General features: G+C 43.3%; 1 protein-coding gene across 1 annotated transcript in view; it reads left to right on the top strand.

Moving 5' to 3' along the window:
• The window catches only part of LOC149443472 (DNA (cytosine-5)-methyltransferase 3A-like), a 94,018-nt gene that overhangs the window by 33,386 nt on the left and 34,222 nt on the right, over positions 1 to 26,410 (top strand). The window contains exons 8-13 of the mRNA XM_089655704.1: positions 3,773 to 3,852; positions 9,099 to 9,211; positions 12,581 to 12,764; positions 17,547 to 17,631; positions 18,662 to 18,807; positions 22,648 to 22,738. Of these exons, the coding sequence (XP_089511830.1) occupies positions 3,773 to 3,852; positions 9,099 to 9,211; positions 12,581 to 12,764; positions 17,547 to 17,631; positions 18,662 to 18,807; positions 22,648 to 22,738 (699 nt within the window). The remainder of the gene's footprint in view (positions 1 to 3,772; positions 3,853 to 9,098; positions 9,212 to 12,580; positions 12,765 to 17,546; positions 17,632 to 18,661; positions 18,808 to 22,647; positions 22,739 to 26,410) is intronic.

The following is a 26,410-nucleotide window of genomic DNA, read 5'->3' as shown; positions in this document are numbered from 1 at the left end:
ATTGGCTAATCAGTGATATGTGATCGGGACCTCACACAGAGGTCCCGTACAGTGATTGGTGTTTCACTGTGTCCTCCGGACACAGCGGGCATTGGATTGCAGTGCCGCGCGCTCCGAGGGAGCTCGCACAGCCAGAAAAGCGGGCACCATTTATGAATGGCAACCCGCTCCTGCACTGCTCCCATCCAGCCGTTTATGTACATGGGCTGGATGGGAAGTGGTTAAGCTCTGTACCTTTTTATACCCATTTTGGATCAGAGCAATTTTTACATTTCCACTATTGGCCTCTGTTTATTCAGTTGTAAGTTTGTCATTACTTAAAGGCTAAGTTCACTTTTTAGGGAAATATATATATATATATATATTAAAAAAAAAAATATATAAAAAAATTAAAATGTACAAATGTAAATTCACATTGAAATGGTCCCAATTTGTACTCTGGGGCCTCTTTAATGTGAATTTATTTTCACGTCACTTCTTTGGTCTATATATTTTTTTGTTCCGAGGACACCACCCTTCACAAAACGGGTGAGTCGGCAGTAAGTATTACTAGCATTTAGCCTGCAGTGGTTCCTGTTATGTTTTAACCCTTACAGTAAAAATATATTTTATTTGCTGTGTAATCCATAGAGAAAAACATGTAACAATAATGTGTTAATTTTGTTAAAGATAATTTTACTGTAAATAAAAAAAAAAATACATTGATTTCAATCATTTGTTCTGCTTAAAATGGCACTCAAAATAATATTTCTGGTACAGTGCATGGCAAAATTAATTGCAAATGAAAACAAATCAATTTTTTAAAAATTTGTAAATTACTTGAGACACAAACACATTAGAAAACAAAATGAAGGAAAGATCATTTAAAAAAAATGAAGGTTAAAAGTATTAGAAAACAATTTCAGAAAAAAAGGGGAGGCAAGAAGAGAGTTTATTAGGTGATAAGGGTTAACTAAGGTTGAAAAGGATACATTTATTTATTTTTTTACTTGTAGGGTTTCTTGAACTGATGAATGCTGCTTGAGGTGATTGTAGCCATATTAGTGCACTTGCGACAGGAACAATTGAGTACTGTCCGTGATACTTTTTTTATTTGCACTAACATACATTTTTGAGGACAAGCTTTCGGGGAATGTCATCTTCTTCAGGTCTAAGCACTACTGACAATTGTTCCTTGAACTGATGAATGAAATAGTTACTTCAGTGCAACAATAAATTGTTACATTGTATTACTCAACGACAGTTGCAGAATTAAAGCCTAGTACATACGATCAGGAAATCATACAAAAAATACCACTTTCAAAGCGATCATACGATGATCTGATCATTAGTACACAGCTTTCGTCCGAAATTATTTCAAGGGACAAGCACTGAAATTTTTCTCATACAATATCAGATCGTATGATTTTTGTTTAATCAGTATAGTTTTTGTCTGAAAATACAATGTAATACATTATATCACAATTTTTATTCTGTCACGAGAATTTTCGTAACTTTAGTAACCTCTTCACTTTCGATATCAGATTAGCATGCAAAAAAAAAGGACGACCATTTGTCCGATATTGTCATCGTGTGTATGAGGCTTTACTCTAGTAAATTAAGGTGCAGTAATCATGTATGAACTGGCAATAATAACTCCATGAAACAATTTACGCTTTTAGTCCTGGAGGTGGAGGCCAGTTGGAAGTAGTCCATAGTTTGACTAGGTCCATGTTCAAACCTTGATCCGTGCAATTTATCCAAGGAAAGAAACCCAAGTCTGATGACAGAGGCACTTCTCCAACTCTACAGGCAGTTGTCTTGAAGCTGCTGTAAAACCATTCTTACATGATGGCGATGTGTGTGCTCAAGTCAAGGGATAAGAATGTCATAGAGCTATACAATGACTCAAGTATACAAAAGGTCACAGAAGATCTTCTTGTCAAAATTCTAGAAGATGTTCAGGGGGTTGCACAAGTCACAGGGCAGCAAGACATACTCATAATTTTCATCCCCATTGTTGAAGGCCATCTTCCCCTCATCACCTTCCCAGATCCCAATCAGTTTGTAGGATCCTCTGAGGTTCAATCTGTCAAACAGTTCAGAAATCAGAAGTAGAAGATTCCTAGTGAATCTGGTGGCATTGAAACCCCCAAGACAACATTTGACCTGAGTTACAATCCAGGTGAATGGGGTGAATGTCTTTGCGGCTAAGGGATGCTGAGAACGATGGGACTGGTGGACTTCACCATGATGTAGAACTCCAATGTGCGTAGTTTCAGAGGATGTTTGGAACCTGATAGGGTATACAGCCAAGGTAGAGCCTTCATCTGGTCAAGTGAAGTTCCTGACCATCCTAGAATGCGCATTTACAAAGTTCAGTACCCAGCAGATGCAAACAGGCAAGATGAAGCGATGAAAAGTAACAGAATTTGGAGTCAGGTCTAGATCTCTTTCCTGTGAGTAGACTAGAAGTTTTCTGCTCGATGAAGTTTCAGGCCACCCCATAGTCCACATATGCAGAGTTCAGTGCCCCCTGGATGCAAAATGGCAAGATGAAGTGAGGGAAAGTAATAGAATTCAGAATCAGGTCTATATCTCCTCCCTCTGTGTGAACTAGAGGCAGGAGTTTTCTGGGTGACAGGTCTAGAATAAGTGGCCATTGACCCACAATAGAGATTCAGGCAACAAGTACACTCCTATAGTGTGAGGCAGGCTCTCCCTAGTTGCATGGATTCTTCTGATGCTTCAGTGAATGACAAAGAAGGATGATCAAGAGCCATCTGGAAAATGGGAGGGGGGCAATGTGACACAGATCTTTGTGGCACTCACTTCTGGAAGCAGATGCCAGTTTGGATACAGTGCACAAGTATTTCAAGTAAGTCAAGGCATCAGGAATAAACGCTCTGGGTTTTTCATCCTTTATGTGCTCACATAAGCTTTGTTAAAGGTGGCTGTATGGGCTTCAATAATCCCAGCAAGTTCCAAGGCGAGAGTGTGAAACCTGACTGCGTATTGGCCTACAGTCATGCCTTCCTGCTGAAGTTAGAGGAGTGCCCTAGTGGCAGACAAGGCCCTGCTCAGCTTGTCAAAAGTTTTCCAGAACATGCATAAGAAGGTAAAGTAGCTATGTTGGGTGTCATTGGGTATTGCTTTCCAACAGCTTGGAGGCCCAGGCTAAGGTGTCCCCTGAGAGAAGTTAATCATATACGCACTCTTGGTGTGGTTTGAGAAAAGGCAGGCTGAATGTTCAAAATGAATAGAACATTGATGAAGCCACAACATGCCTTTTGATCACCACAAAAGTGAGGTAGGGGAGGAATATGTAGACTGGAGGTGCTGGCCTTCATGGGTGGTTTAGCTAGAGATGGGGCTGCAGCTGAGGCAGTAGAAGGCAAAGTAAAAGCCCATTCCAAGCCAGTCCAAGCAAACTGTAATGAATCCTCAGGGGCGCAGAGTTTAAGCGCCAGCCTAAGCACCAGTGCAGAAGGGAGGTTGAAGACAAACCGTACGTTGCTCAGGCTCCAGGCACAGGAATTACCCTACATTAAATATGCCCTTTTATGAGTCAAACACCACTGACGTCATCAGCCATATTGTGGGCTAGGAACCTGGAACTGCCACAGACCATGATGCAGAAATGAGAAAGGTAAGTGACAAAATCATTTACCTTTAGGAGCTCTTTACCATCTCCTGCTATGAAAGTACTGTGCTTGGTGTGGAATATGTGATATGTGCTCCAAAATTCAGTGTTCCTGCTTCTTATCTTGTTCTGTCTGTCTTCCTCCTCCAGAGTTCTGCATCGCCTGTGGTAATGAACATATCACTGGGGGACACCCCATCTTTATTGGAGGCTTCTGCCATAGATGTACGGTGAGAAGCAATGCAGGGTAAATGTCTGTTTCCAAGTCATAGAGTACAGGACACAGGTTGTTTAATTATTACAGTTGAGTTATTTGCAGATACCTTCAGTTGACTGAACACTGATAAAAAACAGAAGCTGCAGGGACATCCCTCTATATAATGCCTCCCTCTGCCAATTAGCCTCAGTTTTTTGTGAGTGTCCTTAGTTCTTGGACCTCATCTCTCTATTGAGAGAAGTTTTCTTTATTATTATATTTTCTTCCTATCTCTCTTTGGATCCCTGAATGATGATATTCCAAGATGATTCTTCTATCAATAGGCTGCATCATAGGTACTGTGTATTTTCATGCAACTTCTGGATCAGTGTACTCCTTGTCAGAGCCTTGGGAGACTGTCCTGGACCCCGCCAGGTGAAAGTTGCGGAGTTGGCTTGTAATGCTGTTCTTGGCTGTGTGTACTCTCCACACAGGGCAGGGCACTTACAGGTCCAGGGTCGTGGTCTGCCAGGTGTAGAGCCCTGTCCACGAAGACTCCTGTGGCCTACAAAATCTGGGCACTGGGGTTTCCACTCTCCTTTCTGTTGCTATGAGGTCTTTACAGAGGACAATTCCAATGACATGGCAGAAAATAAGCACAGGAAGAAGTGGTCATATAGACTTGCTAGCTCAGACTCAGCTTTTGGCTGCTTTGGGGGTGGTAATACAATTGTCCGTACAATTGATGCCTACCATGGGCAGAATTTCTGGCCTTATTGAGGCCATAGATAGCAGGAGTTACAGTGATGTCTCTTTGGACTCCCCTTCTGAATTGACCTTTAATTTCGCCCTTAAATCAAGCACAATACATCAGGAGGAGGTGACAGTAAAAGGATCCCATGCATCATGATGTGTTGGATCAGGATGACACATCTTGTCAGGGATCCGGGTATGACCAGAAATGTGTGGACTGACACAGGGAAGTAACAGGCTTCAGAAATGACGTAATAACAATTTATTATTAGCCACCCAAATATACAAAACGCACAGTAAACAAAACCAACCTTCCACTAATATCAGTATGTGCAGGAACACAGGCGTAGTCAGGGCTGGAGAGGTGGAATGGTCAGGCAGGTCTTATGGTTCCGTCAGCGGCTGACTGGTGGTAGCCTCTAGCGACCCAGGGCGCGGAGTCTAAGCCTCAGTCTGGTGGTTCACCAGAGCCCCTGATTGTGGGGATGGACTTGAAGCAGCCTGAGACCAGGTCGCGACCCCCGAAGAACACCCGCTGTGGTAGAGGCAGGTGCCAATGGCGTAGAGCAGGTAAGAGCCAGATGTGAAGAGGTATGCGTGGTCAGACAGGCTGGGTTGGTAACAGCGGAGCAGACAGTACAGAGCGGCAGGCAAAGAATAACAGGTCACAGGCAGGTAACAGGAGGTCAGGCAATGGGAGCAGGCAGAGAAAGGTCAGGACGAGCCAGGGGTCAGAGCAGGAGAGGACAGCAGTATCAGGATCAGGCTGGTTCGGCAACAAGGCAATCAGGAGTACAGGACAATCAGGAACACAGGCACAAAATACAGGGGCTCATGGGACAACACCAAGGCACTGATTGCAGGCCTGGTGCTGCTTAAATATACCTATTGCAAATCAGCCTCAGGTGATGACTTGATTGCAGGAGTGAGATCCTGGCTGCTGAAAGCACCTGCTGCATTGCCCCAGTACTGCAGCCCACATGGCAGGTGAGCCCATTCCTGACACACCCACTGGCAAGCACTGGTACTGCAGCCCACACAGCAGGTGAGCCCATTCCTGACACATCTGCTACAGATTTCTCCCAAACTAAAGGAGACCATTGCTATGCTTATTGATGCTGTGTGCATTTTTTTTAGCATTAGAGCAGGCAGAGTCTGCTCATGCGAAGGGATACTGTATGGAGAATTTTACATTCCCCAAACCAGCTGACACCTTCTCAGTATGACAACTGATGGAACTATTTTTACTCCTTTAAAATTTTTTGCCTAATAACATTCAAAAAAAAAAAGTTTCTTTAGCAAATGTTTCTTCCTGTGGTAAATCCTGCCATTTTTTGCTTTATCCAGATCCTCACAACCCCTGTGGAAGATAATCCTGTGCTTAAAGACCTGTTGATAAGAGGTTAGAGGCGCTCTTTAAAGCTCTTGTTTCATTGGCAAGTCCTGCCATGCAATCCAAGGTTGTGTATATGGCAGTCTGTCAGACCATTGGTGTTTGGACTAAGCATATAACCTGATATCTTGGTTCCATCCTTATGGATGTCTCTGTCCACAGTCAGACTTTTCAGCTAGAGCTTTATACTACTGTGTTGCAGATAAACTTTGAAAAGTCTTCAGAATGAGGTCTTCTTTTTATCCACATTTCAAGATTTTCTCACTCAAATGTGGGTCAGCTGAATGCCTATGCAAGAAGCACCTTGGGCAGTTGTCCTTTGAAGGAGAATGCCTGTTTGCTGTTTCCTTAAGGAAATCACATGGGATAAAAGCACTCTCTGTCTCCCTCTCCTCCCCAGAAAAAGGCTTGTTTCACTGCTAGTAGATCTTCTATATTGGAGGTTAAGAAGGGTTCCTGTCATCCCTCTCAATCTTCCAACATCAAGTCTAGAACAAGAACATTCTTTTGTAAGAAAACATGGCCTTCCAAGGCTGTTGCAAAGACTTCTTTACACTGATGGGAAGCCCCCACTTCTCATAGTGGGGAGATGTCTGATGTCTAGTAAATCTTAGATGCCTGGTTCCAGAGTGTTGGTTTTAGAAGCTACAAATTGGGGTTTTGTACTTTTCTGCCTCCCTTCATTTTGCCTTCAAACTTGTGTCCTGTCATCATGTGCGGATTGGCTTGCTGCTGTCCAGCAACTCCTGTCTTAAGAGGCCAATACCCCTGTGCCGACACAAGAGTTTTTTCAAGGTTTTCTGTTTGACCCTTTTTATGGTTCTCAAAGTTTTGCCCATTCTGGTCCAGAACACTCTCAACTTGTTCTTGTGGGTTCAAAAGTTTTGCATGGAAAATGCCAGGTTGATCACTGCTTTCCTTCTTCTGTGAGCTTTTATAACGAGACAGGATTCTTATCTGTGCATTCTCATCTTTCCACCTCACCAGGGATATCTGCATTTTGCTGTAGGCAATCAGCATTACCAGTTTGTCACCCTTCCCTTTTGGCCTGTCCACAACCTCCTAGGACTTCCAGGTTTTGTCTCTGCCACTCTCTCAAGGGATTCATATTGTGGGTACCTGGGTAATCACCTATTGAAGTCCTCCTGTCCCTGTCAGCCAACATCCATCAGACAGTACAGACTCTGCAAAACTTCAGTTGGATCCTCACCCCAAAGTAACCACTAGACCCATATCATCCAGTTTTACTCTAAACCTTTGCAACTCAACATTCTGGCTGTTTGAGACACACAGACTTGGCCATTGAACTATCTCAGGCTTTTGAAAATCAGCTGCCTTATCCTGTAAGGAACCTTTGTTAGTGTTGCACAAGGGCAAAGTTGTTTTGAGGTCTAAGGTTTACTGAAGGTGGTCTTTGACTTCCTTCCTTATGTCCTGCTCTGAAACATCCTTTGGAAATTTTTGGATGAAGTACATGCTTTGAGAGTTTACCTTTCAGATACTGATGGTTTTACGAAATCAGATTTACTCTCTGCCTTTCCCATAATGGTCTTACCTCTCGCTCCAACATTACTATATGGATCAGACAATTTATCATTAGAGCCAATGGTCTAAAGGATAGGGTTCCTTCATTCCCTGCTTAAGCACACTCTACCAGATCTTTTGGTGCTCCGATTTACAGAGCTGCAACCTGGTCTTCTGTTCACACATTTAAGTTCTGCCAGGTGGATGTTCAGGGCTCTTCTGATGCAATTGTGTAAGGTGCAACAAGCTGCTCTTTGAGTCCGTCTAGTCTCCGTGACCCTTTTTGTGGATCTGTTGGTTTCGTTGCTGTGTTGCCAACTAGGAAAATAAGTTTTTTGACTTCAGTAAAATGTGTTTCTTGGACTACAGTGCAGGACACAGGACCCTTTCCCCTGTTTATATGATCTTCCTATTGCTTATGTGAGAACTAGCATCAAGCGTAGAGCTTTTAATGCACACAGCCATTAACTTTCTTCTTTTTAAGGGCCATTTTTGCCCAATTGTATTTAAAAGAAAGTTCCATAAATTTCCCTCAAAGGGGTTTCAGCATTTCACTTTTCAAAAACACAGATATTTAGCCTCCTGGCTTGTACACACAATTCTGCTGCTCTGGCCTTCCACTTCAGGCTCACAGCTGTCTCCTGCAGACTTTTTCCTAAATGGCTGTTTTGCACACAGCTAGCAGTCCCTTGCTGCTCTGGCTCCCACCTCTCCTAGGTGGAGCTCTCCTGACTCCTGGGCAATGACCTTCTGTCTGCTGTGGATGGAGCCTAGAACCATAGTCAGGTTATTATTTAAAGCCCTATACACACCTATACAATTAGTGTTCTGGGGGTTCAGAAAACATGGACCCAGGATTGGAGATTTCATCCCTCCCAGATCACTTTGAAATCTCCAGGTTCCAGATCCCAAAATGGATTTTACGAACAAATGAGGAACAGCCAGTTTCCTCTGCATTAAGTAAAACCTCTGGAGCCCCTCAACCTGTTTAGTTGAGAATCCTGGGGTATAACCTTGATTCTCACAGTGAGAGTGACCAGAACTGCCACACTTGCTACAAATCTGAGGCTAGTTGGGAGTGGGAAGCATTAAATAAGGGGATGCCCTTGCAGCTTCTTTTACTTTTTTTCCCCAGTGTTCAATAATTTACATATAACCCAGAGGTGATGATTAAAGCGCCTGTGACCTATAGTGTACTCCAGGAATCAGATGTTACGCCTAACAAAAATCCTGTTTTTAGTAATTTGCTAAATTTCTGAGGATCTCCAAGGTGCATTTTGCAAATCAAACAAAAACGCCTCATCTCTTTCTCAATCTCTGCTGCCTTACCTTTCTCCTTCACCCTCTTATCTTTCTTCTATCTCTCGTTCAAATTCTGTCTTTCGTTTCTCATTTTCTTCTTACTCTTTCTACATTCTTTTCTCTCTCCTTCTCACTCCATCCCTCTCTCCCCCTTCTCTCCCTGAACCTCCTCTTACTCCCCTTCTCTTTTCTACTCTCCCATCTCTCTCTTTTCTCTTTCTCCTCTGTTTGCCATTTCTCTCTCACTCCTCACCCATACTCTTCCCCACACTCTCTCCAACATCTCTGTCTCTCCCTCTCCACCATAGGAGTGGTTCTTGAGTTGGGGCTATCAGATGGACGAGGAAGGTCGGCAGTGTTACTGCACCATCTGTTGCTCCGGGAAAGAGATTCTCATGTGCAGTAATCACTACTGTTGGAGGTAAGGGCATTCAGCAACTTGCAGGATAATTCATGACAATTCATGATAATATTATAGAATAATGAAATCTTCACATAGGTCTTCCCTTTCAGTAATTGTCACAAGCAATATTAGATTGCTGAAAAGTTGGATCATTCATTACCTGTCCATTGTGTCTATCCAGTTGTGGATAGGGCTTAAGACTCTGTACTGGGGACGCTAGAAACTACAATTGCTAATGCCTAAACAGTAGGTAAGAGTTTGTGGTCATGGAAAATCAACATTAAAGCACATCTCCAGAATCAGAAGCGAGCAGAAACTAACCCAGTTAACCCTCCAGCAAACCGTAGCCAACTTGTACTGTTAACAGTGATAACTCTAGACACCACTACAGTTAGAGAACACCACTTCCCAGGTGTACAGCATTTAGGGACCGGTCCCAGTTTCCAGTTTCCACCAGCACAGTCACGTCACTTCCAGTGGCATGTCTGACAGTTGCTTCTGGAAACAGGAAATGCTCTTTACTTCATACCTACATGCTTGCTCTCTCTCCCAGGGGCCTCTCTACATAACTCTCCTGTGACTCCCAGACTAGGTCCCTAGGTACTCTGTGCTGTAAGGTAGGTCACAGTATGTGGGGAACCGGTTGCTAATGAAGGGGTTAAGCACAACAACCCTTCACTACCAGAGGAGCCAGGACCCTAGCCAAGTCACCCATTTCCTGGCTGGTTGGCTGCCTTTACCAGAAGATACAAATACGGTTGTCCCTAGCAATGGCAATATAGCCTACACTAGATAGCATACCTCATGATGGACTAAATGCACCTTATCTACTCTAACTTAAAGTCCCCTTGATGTAGATATGTCAGGTATGCAACCCTTTGGGAAATGTCAGACCAGGCATTTAAAGGAACACCGAAAGTCTTCACTGAAGTAGTGCATAAACATACAGGAACAGTTCTTCTATGACAACTTCACATAAATTTCTGTACAAAATTCTCTCTAAGGCTGGCCATACATTATACAATTTTTTTGAGAATTTTGCTTTAGATTTACCAAAACCCATATAATATGAGGTCGAACCTTTACAACATTTTCAGTTGTATCCAAGTAGGCAGGCCCTTGCACTACATAGTTGAAGGTAAATCTAAAGGAAATTGGGCAGAAATTGGACAGAAAATTGTATAGTGTATGGCCAGCCTTAGTGCCTATGAGGTAGTCATACCTGAGTTAGCAGCAAAGTCTATATAACAGTCCTTTAGAGGCAAGAGTCCATTTAGGCAATAAACCCCCAGAGGTAGCAACTAATCCTTTAAATCCATGATTGGCTGTAATCCAAAAAAGATAATAAATCCATGACTGGTAGCTAAGAGTCCATAAAGTTCTCAGGTTCCTAACCCCATAGGGAGCCCTGACTGGGACCCCAGATGGGGGCACAGACTGACAGAGTTGGCAGTGTTTCCACCAACAGACCCCCAGAGGCATTGAACCTCCATCTATATGGTATGACCTGCAGTGGGTGGTGAATCTCAGAAAAATGGTGTGAAAAACTGGCCAGCCATGTTAACCCCTTCCTCTCAGATCCACCAATGTAGGAGGCCAACCTAAAGACACACATCTACAATGTAAAAGTTTAGTTGAAAAACAACACAGTTGACTCAGATAACTGCAGAACAAGACTCAGCACAGCAGAAAAGGAAAAAAGAAATATATTCAAAAAGCCAGCACTCAAATCTTCATGCGACACAGGATCACGGATAACGTCACTTACTAAGGTGCAGCCCTCCAAAAAGAGGGAGCTAGCAAAGAAAGAATATAAGAGGGCACACTTTCCTCATGCATTACCGTGATGAAAAGGAAATTTATTGTATTGAAACAAATAGATACTCACAAACCAATGGGTGTAAAAACAGAGAGAGCCACAATTAACAGTCCCAGGTTGGTCTATAAATAGGGGACCAAATGGTACGGAAGACCCCACCTCACACCCTCTATGTGGAAAATTTTCAATACAATAAATTTCCTTTTTATCACGGTAATGCACGAGGAGAGTGTGCCCTCTTTTATTCTTTTTTTGGCAGTAGAAAAGAACTTTAATCCTTTGGAATCACTTGCTTACACACCATCTTGATGGGTCCCTTGTTCCCATTCAGAATAGTTTATATAATACTTGTTGCCTGGAGTTTTTCTTCAGAGAATTGCTGTATCTAGAGCTGTCTACGATATTCAAGGAGATACAGAACTCCATGTATCTACAGTCCCCCGAATATAGTCCAACCAACGTTGAACATGTTTCCAGACTGAAGATCACAGTATTGAGGAAGACTGATAACACTCTGAGTAATGTGTATATTATCTGATGTATATTGTAATTAGCTTTTATGCTGTCATAAATAATGTTGGCTAGCATATAGACCTACCAGAAGACAGATATAAGTAAGCGGTATGCATCAAAGCCCATGGATCCTCAATCAAGGAGAGAACTGGTCTGGTCAAAATGGGTTGATCTTCCCTCAAGGATGCAGAGCTTATCCAAAACAGATCCAGGTAGCCAGAGGTCTCCTACAGCTGGATGGACGGAAGGGGTCACCTGCTTATAGGGGGTCTTACTCCTCTTGGTAAAGGCCTAAATTCTCAGTAGAGGACTCTTCAAAAAGGTATTCCTCTCAGGGAGTCAGGGAAGGACGCTCATAGTGTAGTATTCATAGAATCAATTACTTTATTAAGGACAATAATATCAACTTTGTAAAACATGTGTCATCCAGGTGTAAAGGTTGAACTAACCCTAGATGAAATAATGGCTGCCAGGCCTCCACGGGGCTCCGGCGGTGTAGCGTCTCGACGTCCAGGCTCCTCCTTACGTGTTACGTTCACACGCACATCATCAGAGGTATGGAACCAGCCTGGTTCCATACCTCTGATGATGTGCGTTGATATTATTGTCCTTAATAAAGTAATTGATTCTATGATTCTTGAGGGAAGATCAACCCATTTTGACCAGACCTCTGGCTACCTGGATCTGTTTTGGATAAGCTCTGCATCCTTGAGGGAAGATCAACCCATTTTGACCAGACCAGTTCTCTCCTTGATTGAGGATCCATGGGCTTTGATGCATACCGCTTTCTTATATCTGTCTTCTGGTGAGTGCGCATTTCTGCTTTTCTTCATGGATCGCCACCATTGATTTCTACTTGTCATCTGGCACGTTTTTATGAATTAGACTTTAGTGGACTTTTTTTCAGACTTTATTATCTAGCGCTGCACTTTTGTTGATATTACTCTGTTTAAGTATTTATTGGTTGCTTAGAGTGCTTAGCTGCTTTTTTGGATTAGCGCTCACTCTTTTATTATATACATAGCATATAGACCTACTGCTCTCCCTTTCCACAGGCGTTTCTGTTTAGAGTGTGTGGATTTGTTTGAGGGAGAGGGGTCTGCCCAGGCAGCCAAAGAAACAGACCCCTGGGAGTGCTACCTGTGCCGGGAGGCGCTTGTAAGTGGGCTACTGCAAAGACGCCACGACTGGCCCTCCCGCCTCCAGATTCTGCTGACCAACAAGAATGATCCGAAATATGTAAGTGATATGCTCAACATTTCCCAACATTGCCAAAAGCTACCTATGTCCCCTCCAACCTAACAAACTTGTCTGGGGTACACGCAGTCTCATCTTCCATACTATGTCTCAGCACTAAACTAGCCATTACACTCTAATGTCCCACTACAGTCAAACAATTTTATTAATATTATATTTTGCTCTGACACATATTGCAGCGCTGTATAGAGAACACTGTACAAGTCATATCAGTCTCTGCACTAAAGGAGCATACACTCTAATGACAGCCGAGTTTTATAAGCACTTTAAGGTTACTCTGGCCCCATATTTGGTGGAGGTTTTTAATGGCTGTCTAAGAGAGGGTTCGCTCTCTCTCTCCATGCGACAATCTGCAGTGATTCTTCTATCAAAGGGTAAAGATTCTTCCAGAATTGAGAATTGGTGGCCCATTAGCCTTCTCAATGTTGATAGCAAGATACTGGCAAAGATACTTTTCTGGCGTTTATCATCTGTTGCGGACAATTTACTTTCTTGCCATCAGCACTGTTCAGTTCAGGGTAGAAGCATTTTTTCAGTGGTGTTAGCTGTCCGGGAGGCCCTGCAGGGCTGCAGGCTGAGCAAAGTTCTTGCTGGCATTGGATCAGGCCAAAGATTTTGACCGGGTCAATCATGAATACCTATGGCTGCTTCTTGGCAAGTATGGCCTGGAGGGGGGCTTTATCAATTGGCTGAAAGCTTCATGCTTGTAAATGGTTAGATTGGACTGCCCTTTGGGGTTTGCTCAGGTGTGCATCAGGGGTGCCCTTTGAGTACTCTGCTATACGCGTTCTCAATCGATCCCTTCATTCAGAGGTTAGAGAGCGGACCGTTGTGTGGAGTTCCTTTGGGCATTCCTGGGGAACCCCCTCTGAGGGTCATGGCCTATGCTGATGACGTGTTTGTTTTCATCTCTGAGACGCAGGAGGTGGAGGAGGTGGTCTCAGTGATGGAACAGTATGCTGAGGCATCTGGCTCAAAGATCAATCAGGATAAGAGTGAGGTTTTCTGGATGGGAGAGGAGGGCGAAGGCTTTACTCTTCCAGATGCCCTCCTAGAGCCCCGGCAGGAAATTAAAGTTTTAGGCATTAGAATTGGTCCTGGTGTTTACGGCCTTGCAAATTGGGTAAGCAGGCTACAAGATGCCGATGCCAAGGTTGCCAGCTGGAAAGATTGTAAACTCTTACAGGGAAAGGATTGACCTGATTAAAACTTACCTGATCCCGGTATTTCTGTACGTCAGCTTTGTCTGTGTTTTGCCAGTCTCTCTCTGTGAAGATCTACAGTTGTTTCTTCCAGCTGTTATGGGGGAACAGACTAAACCTCATTAAGAGGTCTGTAACCTACCTTCCCAGGCAGGTGGGTGGCCTAGGTATGGTCAACCCGGTGGTTTTCTTTTCTCTGATGTTTTTGAAACATAATTTTAGTAGCATGCTGGCAGAGGAAGCATTTGGGTGGGTTGGTATTTTTCAGTCCTGGTTTAGGTCTTTTCTGTGGAACTGGGAGAATGGTGGGCCAGTGAAAAGACTGAGGGTCCAATATGGTAAGCTTCCTGCTTATGTTGCCCCGTGCCTGAAAATTCTTCAGCAATGGCGAGTGACGGCGGAAGAAATTAATTCTCTTACTAGGAAGGCCCTGAAGAGGACGGTTGTTGAATCTGCCTTTAGCGAGCCATTGGCCTTGAGGCATTGCCCAAGTCCAGTTATGAGGGAGGGTCTGCATTTGATGAATCTGGAGAGAATCCCTTTAAAGTTTTGGGATTTGGCCTGGCTCTCGTTCCATGGCAGACTCTATGTGAAGGGCAACCTGAAGCATCGCTTTGCAGAGAACCGTGGTTGTCCAAGAGTGGAGTGTGGTGGGGTGGAGGAGATGATTGACCATTTCTTGCTTCAGTGTCCCTTCAATATAGAAGTCTACAAGTGGGTGGGTGAAGCTCTGGGTATCCCTTACCTTTCCCACTTGAGTTACGCGGAGTGATCTTACGGTGCCTTTCAAACTCACTGGGACTTTGATTTTGAGACTTTTTCTAGTTAGCTTAGTACTACTTTACTACATGTGGAATGCACGGTGTCAGGTTTCCATTCGTAAGTCCTTCCTGTTGAGGTGGTGGTGAACAACATTCTGAGTGACGTTGGGAAGATCTGGGGTCTTGAGAAGGACGGGTGGTGGCTGGGAGCCTGGACAAAGGCATGGAGAAATGTCAGGCCCCCGTAGATGTTGTCTGCTAGTCTCTGGGGGCGTGGTTTCTCTTTCTGTCCTTTCATGTCCCCTAGATTTTTGTAAGATCAGATTTTTGAAAAAAGGTTGCATGCATGGGATAAATGTTTCATCATTTCTTAGCCTGAAGGGGTGTTTAGGTGACGGTAATGTTTGCTGAGATACATTATAAAGATGATAATAATAGTAAAATATGATTGGTTCTATTTATGTTTTTCTTGGCAAAAAAACCCTGTTTCCTGTTTTCTGTGCTGAAGTAAGCTATTTTTTTTTTTTTTTTTATAAATATTTATTAGTTTTCAATCAAAAATAGTTAACAAACATTTTCTTCATAAAAAGATCATTATATTCCTCGTAATTTATTTAATTCCCACAACCCTAAATCCCTCCTAAACCCCTCCCCCACCCACACCCATCCTCGTAACCCCCCTCCCCCTTCCCGCCCACTCTGCCTTTTCTTATCTAATCCGAGAGTCAAAGAGAGAAAGAAAGAAAAAAAAAAAAACACAAAAAGAAAAATTATCCTTTTCTTTCTAAAACTCATTTCTAGAATACCTTATTCGTTTCAAGAAGTATAAATCAAGTATATTTCACTTTCTGTCTAAATTCTTCCCATTTTCCCCATTTTTTATAGTACTTCTCCATGCCATCTATATGTGTATAATAAAGGCTTTCCATCTCACATAACTGATTCATTCTGATAAACCAATCTTCTTCCGTCGGCGCCTCCCTTTTTTTCCAAAACCTAGGGATGAAGCTTTTAGATGCACTCAAAAAATACCAAATCCCTGAATCCTTATATGATCTCACTGTAAGTTCAGAGATATGAAGAAGACATAATTCTGGATCCAATCTAATATCGATCTTAGTAATTTTCCTCATTAAATGTACGATTTTCCCCCAGAACACCTGTATCTTTGAGCATTCCCACCATATGTGATATAGTGTACCCACTTCTCCACAACCTCTCCAACATAGTGGAGAGTTCTCCCCATTCATCTTGTGCTCCACAATCGGTGCAATGTGCCATCTAACTAAACACTTATAATTTAATTCTACTTCTCTCATACTAATATTTTCGTGAGTTAATCTAAACATTTTCCTCTGCTGTTCATCATCTATCTCCCTACCCATATCTTTTCCCCATTTCTCTACATAAGTTAATTTTGTGTCAGTGTCTAGTGCAATTAAAATTCTATATATTCTATAAGCTATTTTTGTTTAATTATATATATTTATTTTATTTATTCTGTATATATGTAAATATGTTTTTTTTATTATGTTTGTTTGTAAGATTTTTAATAAACAAAAATTTACAGTCTAATATCCCCACCACAGCCTCTTACTTTTACATTTATATAGCTCTCACATATTCTGCAGTGATGTACAGAGAACACTGAGCCGTCACATAAACCTCTGCATCAGAGGAGCTTACACTCTAACATCCCCACCCAGTGGTGTATTTAGTTTTTGTGCTGCTCTAGGCAACACAAAAATTGTCCACCCCAACAAACACGAACCAACACCACCCCCCCATTCCTCTTCCCGTGGAGAGAGCCTGACATTGACCAACACCCCTGCCCCCCACCTGGGAGAGCCTTCCACTAACTCCCCCCCCCCCCCCGAAAGAGAGAAAGACACTCGTCCTCACAGCTCTGGACATCCCCGAATACATTAGTCAGGCTCTACATGCACCATCAAGTAGCCCACAGCCTCTTTTGGATCCCACCTAGTTCCGATGGCGGGCATGTCCCTTCTTTCATCCCTTCTGCTGGGGGGAGGTACTGCCCCCCTGAAAAATGCCGCCCTAGGCAAGTGCATTGTTTGCCTTGTGGTGATTACGCCCCTTTCCCCACCACAGTCTTATGCTATTATATATTTTTTATTATAGTGCTGACGTAATCCATAGTGCCAAACAGGGAACACTGAGCTATGCATATCAATATCTGCACTCGAGGAGCTTACACTCTTATGTCCCCACCTCAGCCACACACTGTTATTAATACATATTTATACAGCTGGTGGATGTTGAAACCAAGACCAGGCTCCCTCTGTACTGTAGGACGCTTATCTATACTAGTCATTGTGCCACCTCATGCATCTGGATAAAACAAGAAAAAATTCTTAAAGGAGAAGTACAGCCAAACCTTTTTTGGCTGCACTTCTGTGGATCACAGGAGTGCAGTTTGTTCTGCAGTCCTATGACCCATTCTCAGTTGACAGTGGACTGAAGTCCACTGTTGGCTGACGTCACTCAACCGGTCAAGGCTTCACAGTCAGGATCCACCCCAGAGTCTGGAGCAGCAAAGCGCTGAGAGCCTGAGCCAGCCGCTCCCTCCCGCTCCACAGCCCATTGCTCCAGTGAGCACTGGGGGGGCAGAGCAGAGAGTGGTGACTGATGGTCACTGCTCTCTGCACACAGCGGCGGTCATGTGATCACTGAGTTCTCATCCTTAGAGCCAACAGAGGACAGATGCAGTATTTCTAGTGTAATGGGGGGGGGACGACGACCCATGCTTCAATTTTAATCTTGTCCCTTTTTTTTCCAAGGATCCTATGGTTTTATATCCACCAATCCCAGCAGAGGATAGGAAGGGAATTCGGGTCCTGTCTCTCTTTGACGGAGTTGCCACAGGTGAGCTGACATTCAGACCTAAACCTACAGTTGTGCTCAAAAGTTTTCATACCCTGGCAGAAATCTTGAGATTTTGGCATTTATATTAGAAATATGAGTAATCATTCCAAAACAAATGCCTTTTATTTAAGGATAGTGATCGTATGACGCCATTTATCATCACATAGTTGTTTGGCTCCTTTTTAAAACAAACTGATAACAGAAATCCCCCAAATGGCCCGGATCAGAAGTTTCCATCCCCTGGAATGTTTGGCCTTGGTACAGACACACAAGGTGACACACACAGTTTACAATGGCAATTGAAGGTTAGTTTATTGGCTTTTTAAATTACAGTTAGTGTCTGTGTACAAAATAGTCAATGAGTTTGCTAGCTGTCATGTAAATGCACTGAACAGGATAGATACTGAGCCATGGGGAGCAGAAACGAACTGTCAAAAGACTTGCATAACAAGGTAATGGAACTTTATAAAGATTGAAAAGGATATAAAATATAGCCAAAGCCTTGAGTATTCTGGTCAGTACTGTTCAATCACTTATAAATAACTGGAAAATTTGGGGATCTCTTGATACCAAGCCATGATCAGGTAGACCAGGGAAGTTTGCAGCCATAACTGTCAGATGAATTGTTCGGGATACAAAGAAAAACACACAAGTAACCTCAGGAGAAATACAGGCTGCTCTGGAAAAAGACGTTGTGGCTGTTTCGAGGAGCACAGTACAACGATACTTGAACAAAAATTAGCTGCATGGTTTAGGTGCCAGAAAGAAGCCTTTACTACGCCAATGCCACTGAAGGCCTTGTTACAATATTCCCGAAAACACCTTGACATGCCTCCCAGCTTCTGGCTTACTGTATTCTGGAGTGACAAAACCAAAATAGAATTTTATCCCATAAGAAATAAAAGAAACGGGTTTTGCCTGCTCACTCGTGTTTTTGTAGAAAAATGGTACATACTCTTCCAATTTTCCAAGGGCATGAAAACTATTCGCTGCTGTTGTACAGTTACTCTGATTTTCTCTATCACCTCAGGCTTGTTGGTATTGAAGAGCCTGGGCATTGAGGTAGAGAACTACATTGCGTCGGAGGTGGATGAGGATGCTATCACGGTAGGCACAGTGCGCCACCCTGGGGAAATCACCTATGTGGGCGATATACAAGAGATCACCGGCAAACAGGTCAGTGTTAGCACGCACCCGTCACAATTGGAAAAGGGCTCTCCATCTAAATTGAAGGAACAATAATCTGTTATTCCTCACAAGGTAATAGATCCCTTAACCACTTGATGCTGAGTGCACGCAAATATGCTGCCTCTCGGCATTTCTATTTGCGTGCAATTGCAAAATACATATGTGCTGAGAGCGCGCACCCTGCGCACTCCTAGCATATATGTCCGTGACTCACGGAAAGGTCTCAATCTCCCCTTTCGATCAGGACCTTTTCCCATCACGTGACAGCGAATCACGGCGGTCACATGACCCTAAAACACCGCCCACTTCCCGGCTTCTAAAACTCTTAAAGGGCCAGGAGGCGCCGGCGCTAAGAGGTTAAAGTGCATATTAAATATTTTTAGATATGTATTATGTGTAAGACTAGAAAATATATTTTTTTACATGTTGATCAGGCTAACCTTAACTGTCTTACTAAAAAAAGCACTAAAAACTAAACATCAAATTACACAAGCAGCTAAATGTGTCAGAGAATTGACTCCTTCCTCTCCTTACTTTGCTTATACAGTTGCAAGAAAAAGTATGTGAACCCCTTGGGATTACGTGGAGTTTTGCATGAATTGGGCATAAAATGTGCTCTGAACGTCATCTTAGTCACAACAATAGAAGAACACAGTCTGCTGAACATAATACTACACAAACATTAGATGTTGCCATGGTTTAATTGCACATAACATGTAAACATTCACAGTGCAGGGAGGAAAAAGTATGTGAACCTTTGGACTTAATAACTGGTTGACCCTCCTTTGGCAGCAATAACCTCAACCAAACATTTCCTGTAGTTGCAGATCAGACCTGCACAACGATCTGGAGTCATTTTGGACCACTCCTCTTCACAAAACTGTTTCAGTGTAGCAATATTCTTGGGATGTCTGGTGTGAATCGCTCTCTTAAAGTCATGCCACAGCATTTCAATCGGATTGAGGTCAGGACTCTGACTGGGCCACTCCAGAAGGCGTATTCTGTGCTGTTGCAGCCATTGTTTTGTTGAATTACTTGTATGCTTTGGGTCATAGTCCTGTTGCATCACCCATTCTCTGCGGAGCTTCAGTTGGCGGACAGATGGTCGTACGTTTTCCTGCAAAATGTCTTGATAAACTCTGGAATTAATTTTCCCATCAATGACAACAATCCGTCCAGGCCCTGAGGCAGCAAAGCAGCCCCAAACCATGATGCTCCCTCCGCCATGTTTTACAGTGGGGATGAGGTTTTGATGTTGGTGTGCTGTGCCTTTTTTTCTCCACACATAGTGTTGTGTGTTCTTCCCAAACAACTCAATCTTGGTTTCATCTGTCCACAGTATATTTTGCCAGTAGTGCTGTGGAACATCCAGGTGCTCTTTTGCAAACTTCAAACGTGCTGCAATATTCTTTTTGGACAGCAATGGCTTCCTCCGTGGTGTCCTCCCATGTACTCCATTCTTGTTTCATGTTTTCCTTATTGTAGATGTGTCAACAAAAATGTTAGCATGTGCCAGAGATTTCTGTAGGTCTTTAGCTGACACTCTGGGATTCTTCTTTACCTCATGCAGCATTCTGCGCTGTGCTCTTGCGGTCATTTTTACAGGACGACCACGCCTAGGGAGAGTAGCAACAGTGCTAAACTTTCTCCATTTGTAGACAGTCTGTCTTACCGTGGACACATGAACATCAAGGCTTTTGGAGATACTTTTGTAACCCTTTCCAGCTTCATGCAAGTCAACAATTCTTGATCGTAGGTCTTCTGAGAGCTCTTTTCTGCGAGGCATGGTTCACATCAGACAGTGCTTCTTGAAACCAGTAAACCCAATACAGGTGTGTGTTTTTTAAGGGCAGGACAGTTGTCAGCAACACATCCAATATCATCACACTGATTGGAGTCAAGGTTGGCTCACTCCTGGCTCCAATTAGCTCTGGGAGAAGTCATTAAGCTAGGGCCTCACATACTTTTTCCTCCCTGCACTGTGAATGTTTACATGTTATGTGCAATTAAACCATGGCAACATCTAATGTTTGTGTAGTATGTTCAGCAGACTGTGTTCTTCTATTGTTGTGACTTAGATGACGTTCAGAGCACATTTTATGCCCAATTCATGCAAAACTCCAAGTAATCCCAAGGGGTTCACATACTTTTTCTTGCAACTGTATGGTTCTGCAGTATGTAGAGTTCCAATTAGGAAGAGTCAAATGGAGAAACCAGTGCTGTGCTGTCTTTCAAAAACCTAGAATGCTTTGCAAAACTAGTATCATGGTGCCTCTCGTATTAAATGGTCATTTGTAAAATAAACATTTTGTTCTAATAAAACATTATATTAACACTATTTCTTTTATAAATCTGTAAATGTAAAATAATATATTATAAAACTGACTCTGTGCCCTTATAGTTGTAGCGCTACCCTCGTGAGGCCTGCTGTGTTGTAGGTATCCCTAAGCCTCTCTTGGCACAGCCAACTTGCATCCAGAGACAATAACCAGTCCATGGGCTTGGTTTTGTTATCTTAACAGGGGAAATCAACCTAGACAGGGAATAGGGAATATGAGATGCCTAGTTTCGCTTGAAAGAATGGAAGGGGGACACTTGCCTCCTATGTACCTGGATCCTGGACTGTTCTTTTCCTGAAAGCTGCCAGTCATTGTGGATCAATAACAGCTGCCCTTTACGGGTGAGGAACTAGCAGCCCCTCAAAAATCACTTTACTTCTCGTAGCGATATGCAGAGATGTCTTCTCCCCCCTATAGAGCTGCTCCCAGCTCCACAGCCTGCAAGCACTACCAGCCCTCCTAAATTCTTGGAAGATTTCCTGGGACAAGGATAAAGGATTGAGCCCAGTTCTTAGAAAGCTTGCTACGTGTGACAGTCTTTCCCCCTGTAGAACCTAGAGTGTGTTGCTGTACTCACACCGTCCTCTGTGTTGCTCTGGGCCTTCATTCCATTCACGCCTGTCTGCTGAATGTATCCTCCTGAGCCAGCCCAAGCCCAGCCCCCCAAACCTACGGGACCCCTTCTAGGCACTGACAGTCTCCTCAGCACTCCATCTTCCACCCGACTCCTCTGTCCGCCTGACTCTCCTATGTTTGTAGCCCAGTTCACCACTCTACCAGGGCCTCCAAACCTGGGATCAGCTGGAATTCCACATGAATATGCAGATTAGGCCTCCACCCCTTCCTGCTTACTGACTTCTTGAAGGTTCTATAGTCCTCCAGAGTCAGGAGGAGGCAATAGAGCCACAACCTGTTGAGTTATCCAGCGGACCTGCAATAACCCGACCTCAATCACAGACTCGCACAGTTACCATGAGTCATACACAATGATTTTACCTGTGATACACTGAACTAGAGGGTGATATATAGTTTCCTGCTAAAGAACATTGCCAGGCCAATATGTAAGGACATTATGTATTTGTAACCCAAATTATTTACCGTACCTAAAATATGGCTTTGTATTTTGCTGCCATGTGCTGGTTGAAATTAGTCTGGCAATGGGTGTGACAGCTTCGTACACTAATGGGCTGGAGAAGGAGGTGGGCTGGAGAAGGTGTGTAGGTAAGTTTATGAAAAGGGAGAGACCTGAGGCTGGGTGTCATCAATGTGGTACTCTTAGTTAATGCAGAGATCAGGAAGTTGTTGGAGTTGTCTGCAGATATGTAGCCTTTGAAATGTGATGTTTTCCTCCTTATGGGAGGCATTGGGAGGGGATTACATAAATATCTCTAAATGGATTTTTAAAGTTTTTAAAACACAAAGTAGCTATAGTTTAGTGTTGGCGTTCCTTTAAAATTTCATATTTTGATACAGTGACTCTTCTTTGCAGCTTGAAGCCTGGGGACCCTTTGACTTGGTACTTGGAGGAAGTCCTTGTAATGATCTTTCCGTGGTCAACCCAAATCGTAAAGGCCTTTATGGTACGCCAGCCAATGCCATTTCAGAACTCTTTCATTATTAGTTCTATAGTGCCCCTTGACTATGAAATGTGCCTTTAAGGAAGGTTATAACTGAAGGGGTACATAGGGTTCAGCTGCTCTGAAACCCTTTGAAACTGAAGGTCTCAAAGGCAGACCTGGTAGCTGCCTGGAGTCCCAGACTACAAGGTGGCCAAAACTACAAGGTGGCCCATTGGAAAGCTACTGTAGATAAGTTCTATACTTTGGTTCTCTTCATTGTAAAGTGAAATTTAGCTTTGCAACTATTTAGATATTTTTCCAGAAGGTGATCATTAATGACATCCTCTGTATTTAATAAATAATAGATAATTTAATGGTCATACACAATACGTATACACACTCCCTGTACCTGGAAGCAGCATTTCCATTTTATCTTTCAACATCATATGAGTAATTTATAAAGACTATATATCTACAAAAATCCAAATGAAAATTCAAACGTTCCATTCCAAATCCTGCTGAAATGTTCCACCCAGGGTTTTTTTTGTCAGCGGGAACGTGGGGGAACGCAATTCTGGCACCTCCAGCACTGAATGTATGTAATAGTATGGGGAACTGGGGTGTGCAGGAGGGTATATTAATACTGGCTGCTGGGGGACCGATTGTTGCATGGTGGTATATTGTTGCTGGGAGGTCCATTGTTGCTGGTGGGGATCTATTATTGCTAGGGGGTCAATTGTTAATAGAAGGGATCTACTGTTGAGGGAGGGGTTTATGGTTTCTGGCTGCTGGAGAGTCTGTTGATGCTGGCTGCTGGGAAATCTGTTGTTGCTCCTGGGAAACCTATTATTGCTGGGAGGTATTTTGTTGTGGGGGTCCATTGTTGGCTGCAGGGGATCTATTTCTGCTTTTCTTGTTGTCTAACAAATTCCATACAAATTACTTAGCACCACAAAATGGTACTGGGAGGTGGGTAGGGGGTGGAACCAAGGGACGGTGCTCGGAGGTGGGTAGGGGCGGGGACAAGAGGTGACTCAGAAGGGGGGAAATCCTGCACCTATTTTCTGAGAAAAAAAGCCCTGGTTCCATCTAACCCATTTCAAGTTACAAATATCTCTGTACATTGACATTTATGCATGATCTAATTAAACATGGTGGGAGGCCCATGAAATAAAAACAGCCAGGAGCTTACTGTACATAACCCTACCTCCTTGAGAGCCTCTGGCTTGGGTCCCCCTTATTTCCTGCACAGCCAGGCATCACGCATCTTCCAGACACAAGGAACAGTCCATGGGGTTGGTTTTTAGGATTTATTAGGGAATTCAACTTGGATAGGGTGAAGGTGTTATGGGATGCCCAATTTGACTGAAGAATAACAAAATGAGGATAGTTTCCTTCTCTAGCACACTGCAAAAATGACAGATATTTGACTGTTTTTTGGTTGGAACCACAACAGTCTTTGGCAAAGTAATTCCCTCCTAGGAATTTGGTGTCCCCTGAGTGGATTTTCAGCAAAGTGACAACTTGTGGGTCTCCTTTGTGTACAAAATATCAGCCCACCTGCCTACAGTATCTGATCCCACGACAGGGGATTGGGTAAGCTATGAATTGTCTCCTGAAGACTTGCCAATCTAGCAGACTACTCCCTTATAAGCCCTGGGGGTGTAGAATTACTCACACTGCCCTTGTCCTGAAGCCGTGGATAGAACTGTTTTCAGACCTTCTGCTGGGTTCGTTCTTTTTCAGGCTATGCAGGCTGTCCTTTCCCCAGTGGACTGCAGGGAAGTGGAGCTCCCTCTTTCAGCTTCCTTCTTCCCTCATCCTGCAGCCTGGAGGCACAACCCCTCTTCTCTTCTCTGGGGCCACCTGCCAGGCTACACAGCATCACTGCCATCCTCCATCTTCCACCTGACTCCCCCTTGGTGACCAGGCTCTATTGTATTTATGGGCAAGCCTGCCACACCGCCAGGCCTCCTGCCTGGCATTGGTCAGACTCCCATAAATATGCAAATCAGCTCCTCCTCACCCCCGTCTACTAACTTCTAGATGCTTTTCCAAGCTTCTAGATCAGGAGGACTGACTTGTAGAGCCCTCCAACCTGACCTGAAGTAACACTCTAACTCACACCCAGGCTTCTAGCAAGCCTTAGCTACACTGAATAACTATCTACGCTAGAGGGCGCTACATGTACCATAATCCATAACTGAGAGACGTTGTAGCACAGTTGCTCCACCTTTATTTTTCAGTCGTGTTCTTTCTCTCTTTACATTACATACAAAATAATGTAACCTAGTTTCCCAAACAATTGTAAACATTTTTTATTTGTTTGTTTGGTTATTTTCCACCTCCTAAATTATTTTACTACTATGCTGTGAACAGGCTGATGTAGCATGTGAGAGGTCTAGTAAAATATATTACTGATCCCCATCAAATTTTTTTTTTTACTACAGTCCTGTGACAGTTTATTCTAAAATGTTTAAAATCACTGTGGGTATTATGTAGATGTTTGTTCTTTTTCTGTGTTTAAACCCAACCTCTGGCTTTCTCTCACAGATTGTTTTGACCAAGCTGGTCCAAAACAAACTATTACCTTCACTAACAGATGTGTCCGCTGTATAGCATTGGCTACATACAGCGGACACATCTGTCCACCTCAGCCAATCAGAGGAAGCCTTGCATTCATTCAGCAAAACAAAGCTTCCTATGAATGGCTACATAGTTGTCAGCCCTACTCGATTTTATTCCAGGAGCTGGGCTTACATACAGTATACAGTACTGTGTTCCTGCAGCTGGACGGAGACTTCTAACCACCTCTCCACCTCAGCCAATCAGAGGAAGCCTTGCATTCATTCAAAAAAATACAAAGCTTCCTGTGAATGGCTACACAGTTCTCAGCCCTACTCAATTTAATTCCCCGGAACTGGACAGGAATAAAGCATAATATTACAACTGGGGGAATCAATGGTGGAGAAGGATCTGGGGGGGGGTCAATGATGGAGAAGGATCTGGGGGGGTCAATGGTGGAGAAGGATCTGGGGGTTCTGGCAGATCACAAGCTTAATAATGGCATGCAATGCCAAGCTGCGGTTTGTAAAACAAGCAAAATCCTCTCTTGTATTAATAGAGGTATAGACTCCAGAGAGAGAGATATAATTTCCCCTGGTACAAATCATTAGTAACACCTCATCTGGAATATGCAGTTCAGTTTTGGGCACCAATTCACAAAAATAACATTGGGGAACTGGAGAAAGTACAGAGAAGGGCAACCAAACTGATAAGAGGCATGGAGGAGATCAGCTATGAGGAAAGATCAGAGGAACTGAATTTATTCTCTCTTGAGAAGAGGAGATTAAGGGGGATATGATCTCCATGTATAATACATAAGGGGGGATATGATCTCCATGTATAATACATAAGGGGGATATGATCTCCATGTATAATACATAAGGGGGATATGATCTCCATGTATAATACATAAGGGGGATATGATCTCCATGTATAATACATAAGGGGGGATATGATCTCCATGTATAATACATAAGGGGGATATGATCTCCATGTATAATACATAAGGGGGGATATGATCTCCATGTATAATACATAAGGGGGGATATGATCACCATGTATATTACATAAGGGGGGGATATGATCTCCATGTATAATACATAAGGGGGGATATGATCACCATGTATA

The sequence above is a fragment of the Staurois parvus genome, unplaced genomic scaffold, assembly GCF_062004578.1.
Source record: "Staurois parvus isolate SC_StPar_1 unplaced genomic scaffold, SC_StPar_1.0 ptg000860l, whole genome shotgun sequence".
NCBI lineage: Eukaryota > Metazoa > Chordata > Amphibia > Anura > Ranidae > Staurois > Staurois parvus.
The sequence above is the reverse complement of the archived record's forward strand: the minus strand, read 5'-3'. Positions and strand labels throughout refer to the sequence as shown.